This window comes from Loxodonta africana, chromosome 3, assembly GCF_030014295.1.
Source record: "Loxodonta africana isolate mLoxAfr1 chromosome 3, mLoxAfr1.hap2, whole genome shotgun sequence".
NCBI classification, from domain to species: Eukaryota; Metazoa; Chordata; class Mammalia; order Proboscidea; family Elephantidae; genus Loxodonta; species Loxodonta africana.
The window spans coordinates 153,089,565-153,105,351 of record NC_087344.1 but is presented as its reverse complement, the minus strand read 5'-3'; the positions used below and the strand labels follow the sequence as shown (position 1 = coordinate 153,105,351).

Genomic DNA, 15,787 nt, shown 5'->3' with positions numbered 1-15,787 from the left:
TAGAAGAAAGACCAAGCGCCAAGCTCATAAAATCAATAACCTGCATTTATTATTACATAATTTAGATGACTGTAAATTGTTATCACACCTAATATATTTAAAAATTCTGAAGGTCAAGTTTAGAAGCGGCTGTAACATTGGCATGAAGCATTTTGCTACTTGTTTTGGGAACTGCAAATTAGTACAAACTAGTAGTAACAGTCAATGCTTTTGTGACCTATTTTCATCCCAAAATAATACTGCATCCTGATCACAGAACACAGGATAAAAGAGCATACCAAACAAATTTATACCAAATTAACACTGAGGATGTGCATAGCTTCATGTGATATGCTTTTGAGCAGACTTAGATAAGGAAAAAAACAGAAGAAAGAGAAGAAAATAGCTCATACAACAAAATTCAGTATTCAGGACACAGCCTATATAAGTAAAAAGTAATAGGGAATACTATCATACAGTGTTTGTAAAACAGCCAAAAGAATCACAGAGTCAGTTAAGTTGACAAGTTCTGTCTTGAAAAAAATATTACCATATCTTGTTAGAAAAAAAAAAAAAGTTACTCTTGGTAGAGATGATACTTATGAAAATATTTGGGCTGAAATATTTATATATTTCAATACAAAAATACAATGGACAGTATCTTCCACTTAGCAGAATTTGCTCTGAGCTAACCACATACACATCGGCCCCTCTCAGTTTAGAATATAATGGCCTGTTCCTCAAAAAGTTAAACATAACAGTTAATGTTTGACAACGCAATTCCAATCCCAGTTATACATCCAAGAGAACTGAAAACATATGTCCCCACAAAAACTTGTACTCAAATGTCCATAGCAATATTATTCATGACAGCCAAAAAGTGAAAACAATCCCAATGTCCATCCACTGATGAATGGATAAAGAAAATGTGGTATATCTACATAAAACCCAAACCAACCCATTGCCACGGAGCTGATTCCAACTCACAGAGACCCTATAGGACAGAGTAGGACTGCTGCATAGGGTTTCCAAGGTGTGGCTGGTGAATTCGAACTGCTGACCTTTTGGTTAGCAGCCAAGCTGTTAACCACTGTGCCACAAGGGCTCCATATTCATATAACTGAATATTATTCAGCCATAAAAAGGAATAAGGTAATGATACATGCATGGTAAGTAAAGAAGACAGTCACAAATGATCACATATTACATGATTCCATTTATAGGAAACATATAGAATAAGCAACATAGATTGGTGGTTGCCTGGGGTGGGGGGATGGAAGGAGGTTGGGGAGAAATAAGGAATAACTGTTAATGGGTACAGGGTTTCTTTCTGGGGTGACAAAAAAGTACTAGAAGCAGTAGAGATGGTTGAACATACTAAAGCCACTGAATTATACACTTTAAAAGGTTGAATTTTATTGTATATGAATTATATCTCAAAAATATCTATGGAGATGAGCCCTTTACTGATGTGTAAATGACATACAATAAACTACACATATTCAAAATGTACAGTTTGACACATCTTGACACACATATAAACCCTTGAAACATCACCACAATCAAGATAATGGACGTATCTGTTGCTCCCAAAAGTTTTCTAGTACCTCTTTATCACCCCTCCCTCCTGCTCCTTCCTACCTTCCTCAAGCAACCAATGATCTTTCTGTGGTTTGCATTCTCTAGAATTTTAAATTTTCTAGAATATAAAGGGAATCATATAGTATGTACTCTTATTTTGTCTGGCTTTTTTTGCCTCGAATTAACTATTTTGAGATTCTTCCATGATTTTACATGTATCAATGGTTCGTGTCTGTTTATTGCTAAGTAGAATTCATCATACATTTTCCACAATTTGTTTATTACCCATTCACCTGCCAACGGATGTTTGGGTTGTTCTCATTTTTGGCTATTAGAAACAAAGCTGTTATGCACATCCATGTGTATCTACGCACACGTATGGATACATGCTTACTTTTCTCTTGTGTAAATACCCAAGGGTCATCCATCCATCCATCTTGCCTTACACTGGATAGAACCTCCAGTACGATACTGAATAGAAATGGTGAGGATGGACATACCAATACCCGGATTGTAAGCACAGGAAAGCACTTAATCTTCTGCAATTAAGTATGCTGTTAGTTGTGGGTTTTTCATAGATGCCCTCTGTCAGATTAAGGCAGTTCCCCACTATTTCTAGGTTGCCAAGACTTTTAACCAAGAATTGATGTTGGATTTTGTCAAATGCTTTTTTTTTTTTTAATCTACTGAGATGATCATATGGTTTTTCCTTTTTAGTGTGCTAATGTGGTGAATTACATTAAATGATTTTCAAATGTTGAACCAACCTTACAATCCTGGGAAAAACACCCACTTGATCATGAAGTATGATCCTTTTTATGTATTGCCTATTTGCTAAAATTTTGTTTAGAATGTTTGTATCTATGTTCATGAAGGACATTAGTCTGTGGTTATCTTTTCTCGTAACATCTTTGTCAGATTTTGAGAACTTCTTATTTTTATTTTATAGAATTTTATTTTTAAAAAGGGAATATAATTACTGAACAAGTCCACCAACATAATGAAACCAACTTTTTCGTCAATAAATAAATTTCCAAAAAGTTATGTAATTTGTATTACTTTTAGTGCACTCTTTCACACTGGAAAGTGTCCCAGTTTGGAAGATAAATTATATTGTTATAAAGCATTATCTTTTAAATTGCCACTGGCGGTTAATTAAATGGCATTAGATTAGCTGCTCCAAGTTCCTCTTTACCTTATTTTGAACTGCATGTGGACCCAGAAGAAATTTTTGGAGAGGCTAATGCTATAGTGGTAGTACAGTGGTTGAAGTGCTCAGCTGCTAACCAAAAGGTCAGCAGTTCGAATCCATCAGCCACTCCACAGGAAAAAGATGTGGCAGTTTGCTTCCCTAAAGATTACACAGCCTTGGAAGGCCTATGGGGCAGTTCTACTCTAGCCTATAGGGTCTCTATGAGTCAGCGTCAACTCAACAACAACGTGTTAATTCTGGGGTTAACAGTTTTAGATACTAGAAACCTAGATTGTATCTTCATCCAGAAAAATGTATTAGCTTTCATTAACAAACAGGTAAAGAAGCACGAGAATCCCATTTACCATAAAAATAAAGCTGCTACTTAGAAAGAAATGGAAAGTTGAATTGTCGTAAACTTAAAAGCTAAGAGGACAATCTAAACAATCCATGCTTTTTAAAAGAGCTGTCTCTAGGAAATAGATTTCTTCAATAATTAAGGAAAAACTAAAACGCTAAAGAATAAGCATTAAAATGACTATGAGACAGGGCAGTGACATACTGAACGGAAACCAAAAAATCAGAGCTCAGCCTCAAATCAGCACTGGATGCCTAGAACTTAAGGCTCAAAAGGGAAGTGGAAATTAAGAGGTTTGTAACGTGCTGGATGGGAAAGAAGGGGTCCTCAAAAAATACCTCAAGACTATGGCTGCAACCATAACAAATTTCTAAATTTTGCAAGAATACAGAGCATTCAAATGCCACTCACAAAGAGAAAAAAATGTACAAAAGTCTCTCCCTTCAATAGTGTAAACACTGTGCCATAAACAACCCCTTGAAAGGCATCTTTTCCCAAATGAATGGACTCCGGGCACTCAATGACCAGAAAACTGGCAAGGCTGACACCCAAAATATTTTCTGTTTACCATTCTCACTTCAGGTGCCATTGAGTTTCTGTTACAGTCTCTCACTGGCAATAGCATTACGGGTGTGAACTTAATGCCTATTAAATTATGGAAACATCATTATTCTTTCAATAACTGCTGAAGAGTTCAGAAATTTTACTTGATATTTACAGATTTATTGAGTGTGAAGCAGGTACTGTGATATGTGCCTTATTAACTCTTCGTCCTCTCTAAAAAGTAGGACACATGAAAGATTTGATTGAATTAATTTAACCTTAGAGATCTGAACCAGGCTATGGCTGCTCAAAGAACCCGAAGCCTACCTGACATTTAAGTGCGAGCTCTCTGGCTATGTAAAATGGTAGGAGTAACAGCAGTAGCGTCAGAACCTAACTACAGCGGGGGTAATGACCAGGATCAGCCCAAAGCTGACTCCCATGAGGTGGGAGGTCACACACACCTCTGCCTTCAACCTTTTCACCAATTCAGAGACCAGCCGTCCCTCCCACAGCACTCTCTACTTCTCCGCTGGGTTTGATAAGCCGTTGCAATGGCCACATGGAGCTCACAGACCATGCTTACAGTTAAGTGGTTTATTAAAAAAGTAACAGGGTACAACCTGGTCAACCAGCTACAATTCACAGTCAGGATCAGAAAGCTTGTAGGCAAAGTTTCCCTTCTTCAGGACAGAATAGCTCTCTCAGTTCTTTTCAGCTGTGCATCCACTCCTCTCTTAGCTCCCTCAGAACAGGCCTCCACTAGGCCCTTTAAGGGCAGGTTCCTGTCAGTCCCCTCAGGACAGGCTTCCCTTAGCCCTGCCGTCTATCACCACTGACTCTGCTGCCCGGCCCCTTCCAGGCCTGTCCCTGCCAGCTCTGCCACTGGGGCCCTTCTGGCCTGTCACTGTCTTCAGTGTTACAGCCCTTGTCCCACATTACAGCTCTTTCAGGACGTTCTTGCCTCCTCTTCTCTGTGTCTTCTCTCTTCTTTCTTCCTTCTGCCTTCCGTCTGCTTCTTGTCTGAAAAACCTCTGTAGGGTTGGCTGCATATATACATAAACTCATCAATTTCAAGTAATGGTCCTCCCATCAGGGCCATGAACTGATCAATCAATTGCCTCTTAGCAGGGCCCAGACACTTCGTTTGCCTAGGAGGCTATAGTAACTTCATTTACATAGTACGTTGACCAATCCCTGTAAGGTGCATACCAATTACAGGGCAGGCTGCAACTCAGGATAAGACAAAAAGTATCAAACCACAAGTTATTTACAGCTTACCCAGGAAATGTCAATCAACCTAGACAAAACTAACAAACCCTCTGGGGTAGAAAGGTAGGCAAAGGTAACTCCACAGGGCTTAGGGGGAAAATCTCTCAAACTGTTTTTCTCAAGAACCAAGGCATCGGGAGAAAAGATCTAGCAATCTCTTCCCATAAAGACTGCAGCCTAAAAAATCCTATGGGGCAGTTCAACTCTGTCACATCAGGTCACTATGAGTCAGAATCGACTCCATGGCACACAACAACATTTAAAAACTGTACCCTGAGGTGAGATTGGCAACTCAGCGAATTTCAGCCATTGAACAAACACTAAAATAAAACCTCTTTACTTGCAAAAAAAAAAAAAAAAGAACCAAGGCAAAAGGCAACAAAGAACTCATTTCACCACAGGCTAAAACTGAGAAAAACTGCAAACAGGTAAAAAGATAGTTTACCTGGGGAAGGATAGTCTGAAAACATTAACTACTTTTTATTAGGTTGAACCATTTAAAACTGTAATTTTTATAGGTCAGTAACAGTAGAGTATTGACAATTTTATTTAGCTCAATTTACACTTTAAGTTTATATTGTTCTCGATCATCTCAGAGGTTAAAGGTGGGCAAAAGTTAAGGTGTCTACCACAGGTCCCAGAAGCATACACAAAAGAGCATGAGTTGCTATTGGAGAGGATCTTCATGAAGGATCTTCGTGAGCAAAACTGCCCTCATAGATTAACGATCTCCTGCTCTCCTCCCTAATACCTGCCACAGTTACTATTCCCAGACACAAGCTGACCACAGGCTTAAATTACTAAACATAAAGGGTTAAGAAGGGAGAATCAGATTTCCCATTTTCACACCTGACCTTTTCCTTCAATCTTCATTACTCTTCCCTACCAGAGGAGTGATGTATCTGACTGGTAAGTAACAAGAGCCTAACATCTACTGGCTTCCATTTCTCCAATGATGGACTGCTTGTATTAGGAAACTGCACAAATGCAAAGGAAGTGATTCTGAGCATGTGGGCCTGCTCTGCAGCCTCTAATTCTCAGGTGGGTCATCCTGCGAAGACTTACGGTATCCATTTGGCCACAGATCAGCTGTGTTCTCCAATTCAGCTGAATCAAAAACTAAATTTTTATTTCTATCTGGCTTCTATGTTTTATTTCTCCAATTTGTTCTAGACTGAGAGAGAGAAAGAATTCTCCTTAGACTAAATCTTTCTAACATATCCAGGATTTTAAGAATTCCGCTATTAGTAAATGCTAATGATAGAAAGGAGGTCCAGTGACACAATGATTAAATGCTATGGCAGTTAACTAAAGGTCAGCAGTTCAAATCCACCAGCCTCTCCTTGGAAACCCTATGGTGCAGTTCTACTCTGTCCCACAGGGTCGCTAATAACCTCTTCGTTATTTAAGAAGCTCTGGCTGAAGAAAAATAAAGCATAACTGAGCATAAGCCCTTGCTGAAATTACCAGCTAAAATATGAAAAGGTTTCTGCAGCTGGCCCTCAGTATCCGCAGGTTCTGCATCCATGGATTCGATCAACCGCAGATCGAAAATATTCGGGTAAAAAAAAAAGAAAGGAAGTTCCAAAAAGCAAAACTTGAATTTGCTGCACCGAGCACTATGCTGATCCACGCAAATGAAGTCAAGTGTAGGCATCCCCTGCTGTAGCCTCCTGCCATTTCACAGATCGTCAGTCTCTCTCCAGCGATCGTTATTTGAGCATTGATCACCTCAAGTCTTGTCATTATTTCCTGAATAATGGCAGCACTGTGTAGCAACTATTTATGTAGCATTTACACTGTATTAGGTATTGTAAGTAATCTAACGATGACTTAAAGTATATGGGAGGATGTGCGTAGGTTATATGCAAATACTATGCCGTATTATATAAGGGACTTGAACTTCTTCAGATTTTGATATCTCCAGGGAGTTCTGGAACCAATCCCCTGCAGATTCCGAAGGATGGCCGTATTCCTAATTTCTATATACAGTTTTCTAAGCGTTTCCTCCAGGGACATGGGCATAAAACCTTACGACCTACAAATACTACCTTGGGATGGTCACCTTCCCTTTCTTCTTATCTAAATTCCATCTACTTTTCAAGGCTGCAGTTCAAGTTTTACCTACTCCATTAAGTCTTAATAATGGCTAAAATCTATTAAGCACTTACTATATGGCAGGCACATGGGTCTACAAACTTTGCAAGTATTAATTCATTTAATCCTCACAACAACCCAAGAGGCTGTTGTATACAGATGAGACAGAGGTATAGACAGTCTAAGTAATTTTGCCAGTAAGTGGTAGACCCAGGATCTGAACTCAGGCCATCTGGTCCCAGAAGCTGTGCTTTTAGTCACTATGTCATATGACATTTCTTCCTAAAGATTTTAGACTTCCAAATACTGAAGTGCTCCTAATCTTTTCCTTCCACTTATTAACCTGACTATACTAGGCCCAAAATAGAGCCATTTATGCTGAGGCCTACATGGGCAAACTGAAGCCTGTTTCCTATAAATGCCTAATGTTCCCAGGAGTCAAACACAGGTCAATCAGCTGACTCTCCCTGAAAGAGAAACCTAAGCTAACCAACTAGAACTTGCCTACTGAGTTCAACCTAGTTCAAAATTTCCCCTTTATCCCAAATAAGGAAAGAAAATGCCTACCAATCATGGAAGGATTATCCAATAAGCACGGTAAGCACATGCTTAGGGCATCAACAAAACAGAATAGCAGTTGTCCAACACAAAGACCCATGGATGCCAAGCAGACTGGACACAAGGAAAAGCAAGCACCACAGCAAAGGGAAGTGTCAGGGCACTAAATGAAACTGATACCAGCTCCAGCGCATAAGAATTTCCTGGTGGGAAATAAAGTCCACGCAGGGTACAAGGGCACCCACATGCAAGGTTGTTTAAGCTATGAGGCACCCACCTCTTCAACACTTTAATTGACACCTGTCTCCTACGGTCCCCTCCCATGTAATTGAAATTCTTGTCTCGGCAGGTCTCTTGGGAGTATATTATTTCTTTCTAATAAACAAGAGGTGGTGGTAGACTGTCAGGTCTAACTCTTGCTACTCTCACCCAATATGTAACTGGGTCCAACATGAGTGGTTACTGGGCACTGATGATATTAACAGATTAATCAGGTGATATTAATAGATAACCGTTCTCTGAACCATTTTGAGAGAACCATCTTGTACATCCATGTCTGCTGATCCAGCAACTCTAGCCAGGAGGGCAAGCAATTCTCTTTGCCATGATACAAACACAAGGGTATGCTCTTGTGAACGTCCTGGTAAACAACCAACAGTAACTCCAGTCCCAGATGATGCGCAAAAGTGAGAGAATGCAAATAAATCGACCACTGCAATGAATTCAATCCAGTTACTTCTTAACTGTATGGCATTTACATACAGAGTCATGTCTTAGGTTTTGTAAACAATCATATTTATAACTTTAGCTTTAAAACATGTTTGGCATAAACATGGATGCAATCTAGCATACGTCTTACATAATACTAACATAGATAATAATATAATATCGTCTTAGGCTGGGTTCTCTAGAGAAGTAAAACCAGTAAAGTGTATAGATACACATATGGAGAGATTTATATCAAGGAAATGGCTCACGCGGTTTTAGAGGCTGCAACGTCCCAAGTCCGTCGGGTCAGGAAAGAGGCTTCTCCTAATTCATGGGGCCAAAGGGGCTGGCGAACCCAAGATTGGCAGATCAGACAGCAGGGCTCTTGCTTATAGGCTCTGAAGATTGATGAATCCCAAGATCAGCAGGCAAGACAGCAGATAAGCTGCTGCCTCAAGTTCCAAGAACCAGAGGTCAGGTGAACAGGAGACAGCTGCAGGATCCATAATGAGCAAAAGCCCACAAGCCTTGCCAGAATATCCACTTATACTCAATGCAGGCCACACGCCCAAGGAAACTCCCTTTCGACTGATTGGCTACTAACAGCAGATTTCATCAGGGGGTGATCACATATCAAATCTCAACAGGGAAGTGATCACATTATACAAGTGCCAAAACACTGAGAGTCATGGTCCAGCCAAGTTGACACACAATCTTAACCATTACAAAAATTAACATAGTGAAGTCTAAAAAATAACTGGAAATATTAATATTCATCTAACAAAAAGTTTTAGTTTATATATCAAGCGAGTTTCATTTTTTTCTATTGTCTATTGCGCGGGCCACAGTGCTACAGAAGTATTGAGTGTCAGAAATCAATCTGGCATAACCACATACTACACAATCACTCACACACTTCAATCTTGCATGAAAAGAAGAACAAAGGTGTGTGAAGTCCTTGCAAACAGATTTCCCTTCTTAAACAATGTAGATATACCTGATGAACAACGGATGAAGGCATCCAAGAAATTAGTGCAAGCTTATCCCGATGACTTAAACACAAACTTTTATAGAAATGTGCAACAATTTCATTCCTATATGAGAACTAAGTTTACAGATTCAGGAAAGATAAATTTTACTCATTTGGCATATATGATTCCATAATAGGAGATAAAATGCCTGTTTCCCAATGTTAAAATTGCTTTATCCATATTCCTAACTTTAATGATCATAAACTACACATCAGAATGCTCATTCTTCAGAGTCAAAAACCCTCACTGTACAACAAGGATTCAAGAAGGACTCAATTCATTACCCTTATTATATACGGGAGAAGATATTGTTCGGCAGCGATGAAATCATTGAAGAATTTGTAAGAGCAGAGAACAGAATATGTTAGAGATGAAAGAACTATTTAAAAATAAAATATAGTAATTTGTTGTAATATTTGTCTTCTGATCATTAAATTTTCTTTTATGACATCTTTTCATTTGTTCATTTATTATAAAACAAGCATCAAAACTGGAGCACGAGCCACTTAAGGCAAAATCAGTGAAAGTCCATTTTTCATTGTGGAAGATCAACAGAATTTTACATTGATTACTGAAACAACTAAGTTCACTGGCTCATTTTCTTTGTTGTAGAATATGTGGAATATTCTTTTCATAGAAAATGTGGTATATAGTAAAAATCTTAACAGCCTGCATCCACTAAAAAGTTTATAATCCAGTTTATCTCATTCCACTAAAACAGCATATACCACCTTTGCGTTCAATCGCTAATACTATAGTCACATTTAAAAAGAAGTTACATCATGGATAACTAAGACACACACACACACACACACACACACACACACACACATATATATACATAAAACTCACATATCCCATCTGAATGCATGAGTAAACAGAAGAGGGGGCACCAGAGATTATCAGTGTGTAGGGCCCTCACATGCCTTAATCTAGCCCTGCCACAAACCAATCCAAAATCTGCCCAGTATAGCTTTTGTTCCTGTGTGTCTGTGACTACAAAGTCCTTTAGCTTTCTACCACTCTTCAGAACTCTTGTCTGACTTCCAAACCAGATGTTTCCCAGTTCATGAATTGAAAAATAAAGCTTACAAGTTTGTACACAAACTTAATATTGTGAAAATTTTAATTTTTAACGTACTGTACTTGTTACATACACGCCACAGTAAGTTTTTTATACTGCCTGCATGCCCTTTCTTGTTTCATGTGTACTCACATTTACTCCCCAACTAAATTTTAAGTTCCTTGCAGGCAAGGCAACTATAAAATTTGCTTCTTACCCCTACTCCTAGCAGTGTGTTGCATATAAAAACACAACACGTACTTTTTAGCTTGCTTTTTTTAATCTCTGGCAACTTCCATAATCTTATAAGGACAGATTTTTTTTTCCATTTTGAAATGCAAAGTATTATTGAAAAAGAAGAAGACTGAAATATTCAGGCATTTTGACAAGGAAACACTACAGAAGGAAAACTGAGCAAAATGATGCCCTGCTACAAACCCCCGCTGCAAAAGTACACAGTCACAGGCTATATGACTCAGCAAAATTGCTTCAACACCTGAAGGATAGCTCACGCCACCAGTGTCAGATTTAGCATTACTAAAGTTAGGAAACTGACTACATGTATTTATTTTTTCTTCTTACTCAATGCATTGACCCCTGGTGAGTCATACCTGTAAAACTGAGAGACCAATCTATTTCCACTTCCTAAAAAGAGAATTAACACTTAAGAAAAATCAGAAGAAGTTTCTTCTGTCTATGCATAATCAGTAAGTGACAATCTGTGTTATCAGGAATAGCACACACAGGAAAAAAAAAAAAAATTACAATCAGAAAGATTTCCAGGCCTGGCAAGCAGAATAAATTTTAAATAATGTTCTTTTAATCCAACAGAATGAGAAGATAAAAATGTGAGGTCGAAGACATGATATGTCTTGAATCACTTTTTAGTCAACCAATGCATGTACCAAAGCAGTTCACAGCTAACCAAGAAAACTTAATACTAAATATTAAGAGTAAGTACCATAGGCCATAAGCAAAAGAAAGCATCTTTAATAAAATAGGACTATTACCAAAACATTTCAAGTTTCTTGACTATAAATCAGGAATACAAAATTCAGTGCAAACAAAAACCTAAAGGGCTAAAGGTCTTAAATTTTATTCAGAGAATAAATAAGATTGGGGGCTTAAGGTGTTATTGAGTACCATTTTTCAAATACATACTAATACAGTTTTAACTTATACATACACAGAAATAAATACCAAAAAATTTTACTTGCTCTCTAGGCACTTCAGCTCTCTCTGAAGGAGGTTAATATGATCCAGAAACACAAAGAAATTCTGACAATAAGATTTAACTCTTTTCTGTCTTTCAGTGTCTGTCAGCTTTTTAGAGCCAAGCAAGTTGTGTGACAATAGAGAGTACACATAGAGAAGTAAAAGCAAACTGGTGTTTTTGGTAGGCTGAGCTAGTTTGTCCCTTCTGGCCTATACAGTCTCTAATTAAAAACAAAGAGGAAGTTGTAGGTCAACAGATAAAGTGAAAAAAGAAAAATACTCTGCATTTAATATAAAATGGTATTCAAGAACGCAGAGTAACATTTTATCTTCGCGTCATAGTAAAGATTTTTGTTTTTCCCCAAAAATATGAATGCCACTTTACATAAAGAACCAGAAGGTAATTACAGATTCCACCTTGGGATCTGGGAGGCAAATAAATACCTTATCCTTAGTCGAGTCCCCTAACTCCAACTACACCAAACTAAGATGTTTATCAAGGTGATCTCTAGACACCACACCTCTGTACAAAGTTGAAGCCTGTGCCTCACTGAAACATTGATAACTCACCCTGGCCTGCCTGCTCTTTACCTGGCAGTTGTGCCACTAGAGCAGTTTGCAACACTATGTTTTCAGGAACAGTACAAGCTCATTATCCCCACACCATACACACATTAAAGAAGCTAAAAACACCACTGGGTTTAAGACAGCACAGCCTGAAGCTATTACTTTCTCCTAATCAAGGATTTCCCAAAAATAACACACTGAAGCTCTAGCTACCAAAAACAAATGTTTCTAAAGACTACTCTTGCCCACATTTTTCTTATACATTCAATTAAACTCTGATGTTTTTCTGCACTGGAAGTGACTATCTGTCATGATTTTAACACCCACCAACTTCCTAAAGAATCCCTACACAGCCAATGGGAAACTTACCTCTGCAAAATGTGTTGATGTGCTATTATCTATCCGGCTGCCACCACCACCTAAAAAACTAAAGAGAAAAAGGAATGAGTGATGATTCTATTCCCAGGAACAAGTTCCTCTCCCAGAAGCTAAATATAGAATGGTATAATGAGAGCAAAGCCCAACAAAGAAAAATAAATCATCCCAACATGACAACTACAAAGGAAATTATGGGGAACTAGCATGTGGATAAGGAGCCCTAGCGGTGCAGTGGTTAAAGTACGTGGCTGCTAACCAAAAGGTCGGTGGTTTGACCCCACTAGCCACTCTGTGGACAACGATGCGGCAGTCTGCTTCCCTAAACATTTACAGCCTTGGAAATCCTATAGGACAGTTCCGCTCTGTCCTACAGGGTCACTATGAGTCAGAATTGACTCAACGGCAGTGGGTTTTATTTGGTTTTGGGCATATAGATTAATCTATCAAAAATATCAAAACAAAACACAAAATCAAGGTTAAATCAACTGAAAAATCAAGAAAGGCCACCACAAGAAGGGAGAAGGACCCACAGCCAAGTAATGCAATTCAAACTTGACCTAGCAAGAGAAGAAAAACAAATATTTATTCTCAAAGAGGCTAAGAAATAAAACAAGATTTTCAGTGTTTCACTAACAAAAATTCTACCATCAGGTGAACACAATATTTGAGGCTACAATAGTTAAAGATTTTAGCAAATGATTAAATATAAGGGGTCTGATACTACACTTAGCACATTATAAAAGGGCTCAATAAATATTTCTTCTCTGACAGTTCATCCTATATTCTATTCTTTGATTATTCTACCTCTCCATCAGGGCCCATCCCAAATGCTGCCTCCTCTATAAAGTCTTCCGATCTTACCAACAAAATAAGACTCCTCCACTTACCCCTCTGCAATATGACTTCGATTCTAAATTCCACTTCGTATTATAAATATCTAAGATTTGTCTCATCTACTTCCACCTTTTCCTCCTTTCATAAATATAAATTCAGAAGGCAAAGTCCACATTTTATTAATGCCACAAATGTATGTAATGTTTATTATGTATCAGACATTATACAGAGTACTCATCACTTTGAAAGATATGAAAATGCCATATCGAATACTATGCAAGGAAAAATACAAACCGAAAATAAGAGGTTTTAATTCTGCCCGTTGAAAATAAGGAAAGGGGCTCCCCTTTTCCCTGTTCTTTCGGAATTCACTTTAGTTAACTTGTAATGGTAAGCCCTGGCCCAACGGTAAGGGCTGCTTGGCTGCTAACCCATCTTGAACCCATTCAGAGGCTCCAAGAGAGAAAGACCTGGTGATCTGCCTCCGTAAACATTAAAACCTGTTGCTGCTGAGTCAATTCTGACTCATACCAACACTACAGGACAAAGCAGACCTGCACCATAGGGTTTCCAAGGCTGTAATATTTATGAAAGCAGAGACTGCCATATCTTTCTCCCATGGAGCAGCCGGTGAGTTTAAACCACAAACCTTTCAGTTAGCAGCTGAGCGCTTTAACCACTTCGCCACCAGAGCTTCTTACTCAGTTATATAAAGGATAAGACTTCTTTCTCTCTCTGCAATCTCTTTAGCAGATTGCCTGTGATGCATCACATTCTGGTTTAACGTTTATTCAATAATAAAACTTCTTTCTCTTCTATTTTCATGGAGAGCTTCTCTGAGTTGAGGGTAGATTTCATTTTTAGTAATTTTTCCCCAACAACTGGTAACTCAAAAATAAAAGTTACTGTATTAATATCACATGTATAAACCATAAAATAACTAGCTATTCCAAAGACCCTGAAGAACGAGAAGAAATATTAGATCTCATTGTTCCTAAGAAATTTGCAAAGAAGAGAGGAAATTGACTAATATTTGGGGAGGGGAAGAGATGGAAAGAATCACAAGACTGCTGGATACCACCTTTACTTCAAGAGACACACAAAAACATACAAACATACATACAAACACTCACCCCAACGATATAAAGTCCACAAACTACTACAAATAGCTTTCATTTTCAGTATTACAATACCAAATCAGGTTATGTGCTCAGCTCACTGAAGAAACAGACACATCCTGGTTAGTCCAAAGGTGAAAAAGCAAAGCTAATGCCACTCTTTCATCATTTTCATGCCTTATTCTCTGATTAGACACCAAAGAATATTCACAGCCAACTTGGCCAAATACAGAATTTATCTGAGCTGAGGAATATGCAGTATGTTTCCTCTTCTCATTGCTCTTGTTTTACCATTTCCTGTGACTTATTATTACTATTAATTTACCCATCTCCAATTAGAGTTTTCCTTCACAACTCCCTGAAGACCACAACCAAAGAAAAATTTAAAAAGCTATCTCAACTGTCAGTTAAATATTTATCGAGTGCCTACTATGTGACAGAGCCCCAGTGATGCAGCGGTTATTAGGTCAGCTACTAACCAAAAGGTCAGCAGTTCAAATCCACTAGCCACTCCTTGGATAGCCTATGGGACAGTTCTACTCTGTCCTATAGGGTTGCTATGAGTTGGAACAGACTGAACGGCACCTAACAACAACAACAATAAAGAACAGTGAGGAATCTGTGAAACATTTCATAACATGGAGGAACCTGGAAGGCATTATGCTGAGTGAAATTAGTCAGCTGCAAAGGGACAGATATTGTATAAGACCACTATTATAAGAACTTGAGAAATAGTTTAAACTGAGAAGAAAACATTCATTTGTGGTTACAAGAGGGGGGAGGGAGGGAGAGTGGGAGAGGAGCATTCACTGTAGATAAGAATTACTTTAGGTGAAGGGAAAGACAACACGCAATACAGGGGAGGTCAGCACAACTGGACTAAACCAAAATCAGAGAAGTTTCCTGAACAAATTGAACGCTTTGAAGGCCAGCATAGCAGGGGCGGGGGTTTGGGGACCATGGTTTCAGGGAACATCTAAGTCAACTAGCATAATAAAATCTATTAAAACATTCTGCGTCCCACTTTGGAGAGTGGCGCCTGCGGTCTTAAACTCTAGCAAGTGGCCATCTAAGATGTATCAATTGGTCTCAACCCACCTGGACCAAAGGAGAATGAAGAACACCAAGGACACAAGGTAATTACAAGCCCAAGAGACAGAAAAGGCCACATGAACCAGAGACTACATCATCCTGAGACCAGGAGAACTAACTAGATGGTGCCCGGCTACAACCGATGACTGTCCTGACAGGGAACACAACAGAGAACCCCTAAGGGAGCAGGAGAGCAGTGGG

The 15,787-nt window shown here is 38.6% G+C and overlaps 1 protein-coding gene across 1 annotated transcript in view; it reads right to left on the bottom strand.

Annotated features, from left to right (window-relative positions):
- Positions 1–15,787, bottom strand: part of RNF115 (ring finger protein 115) — a 71,274-nt gene that overhangs the window by 24,269 nt on the left and 31,218 nt on the right. Inside the window, exon 3 of the mRNA XM_003421956.4 lies at positions 12,534–12,591. Within this exon, the coding sequence (XP_003422004.1) occupies positions 12,534–12,591 (58 nt within the window). The remainder of the gene's footprint in view (positions 1–12,533; positions 12,592–15,787) is intronic.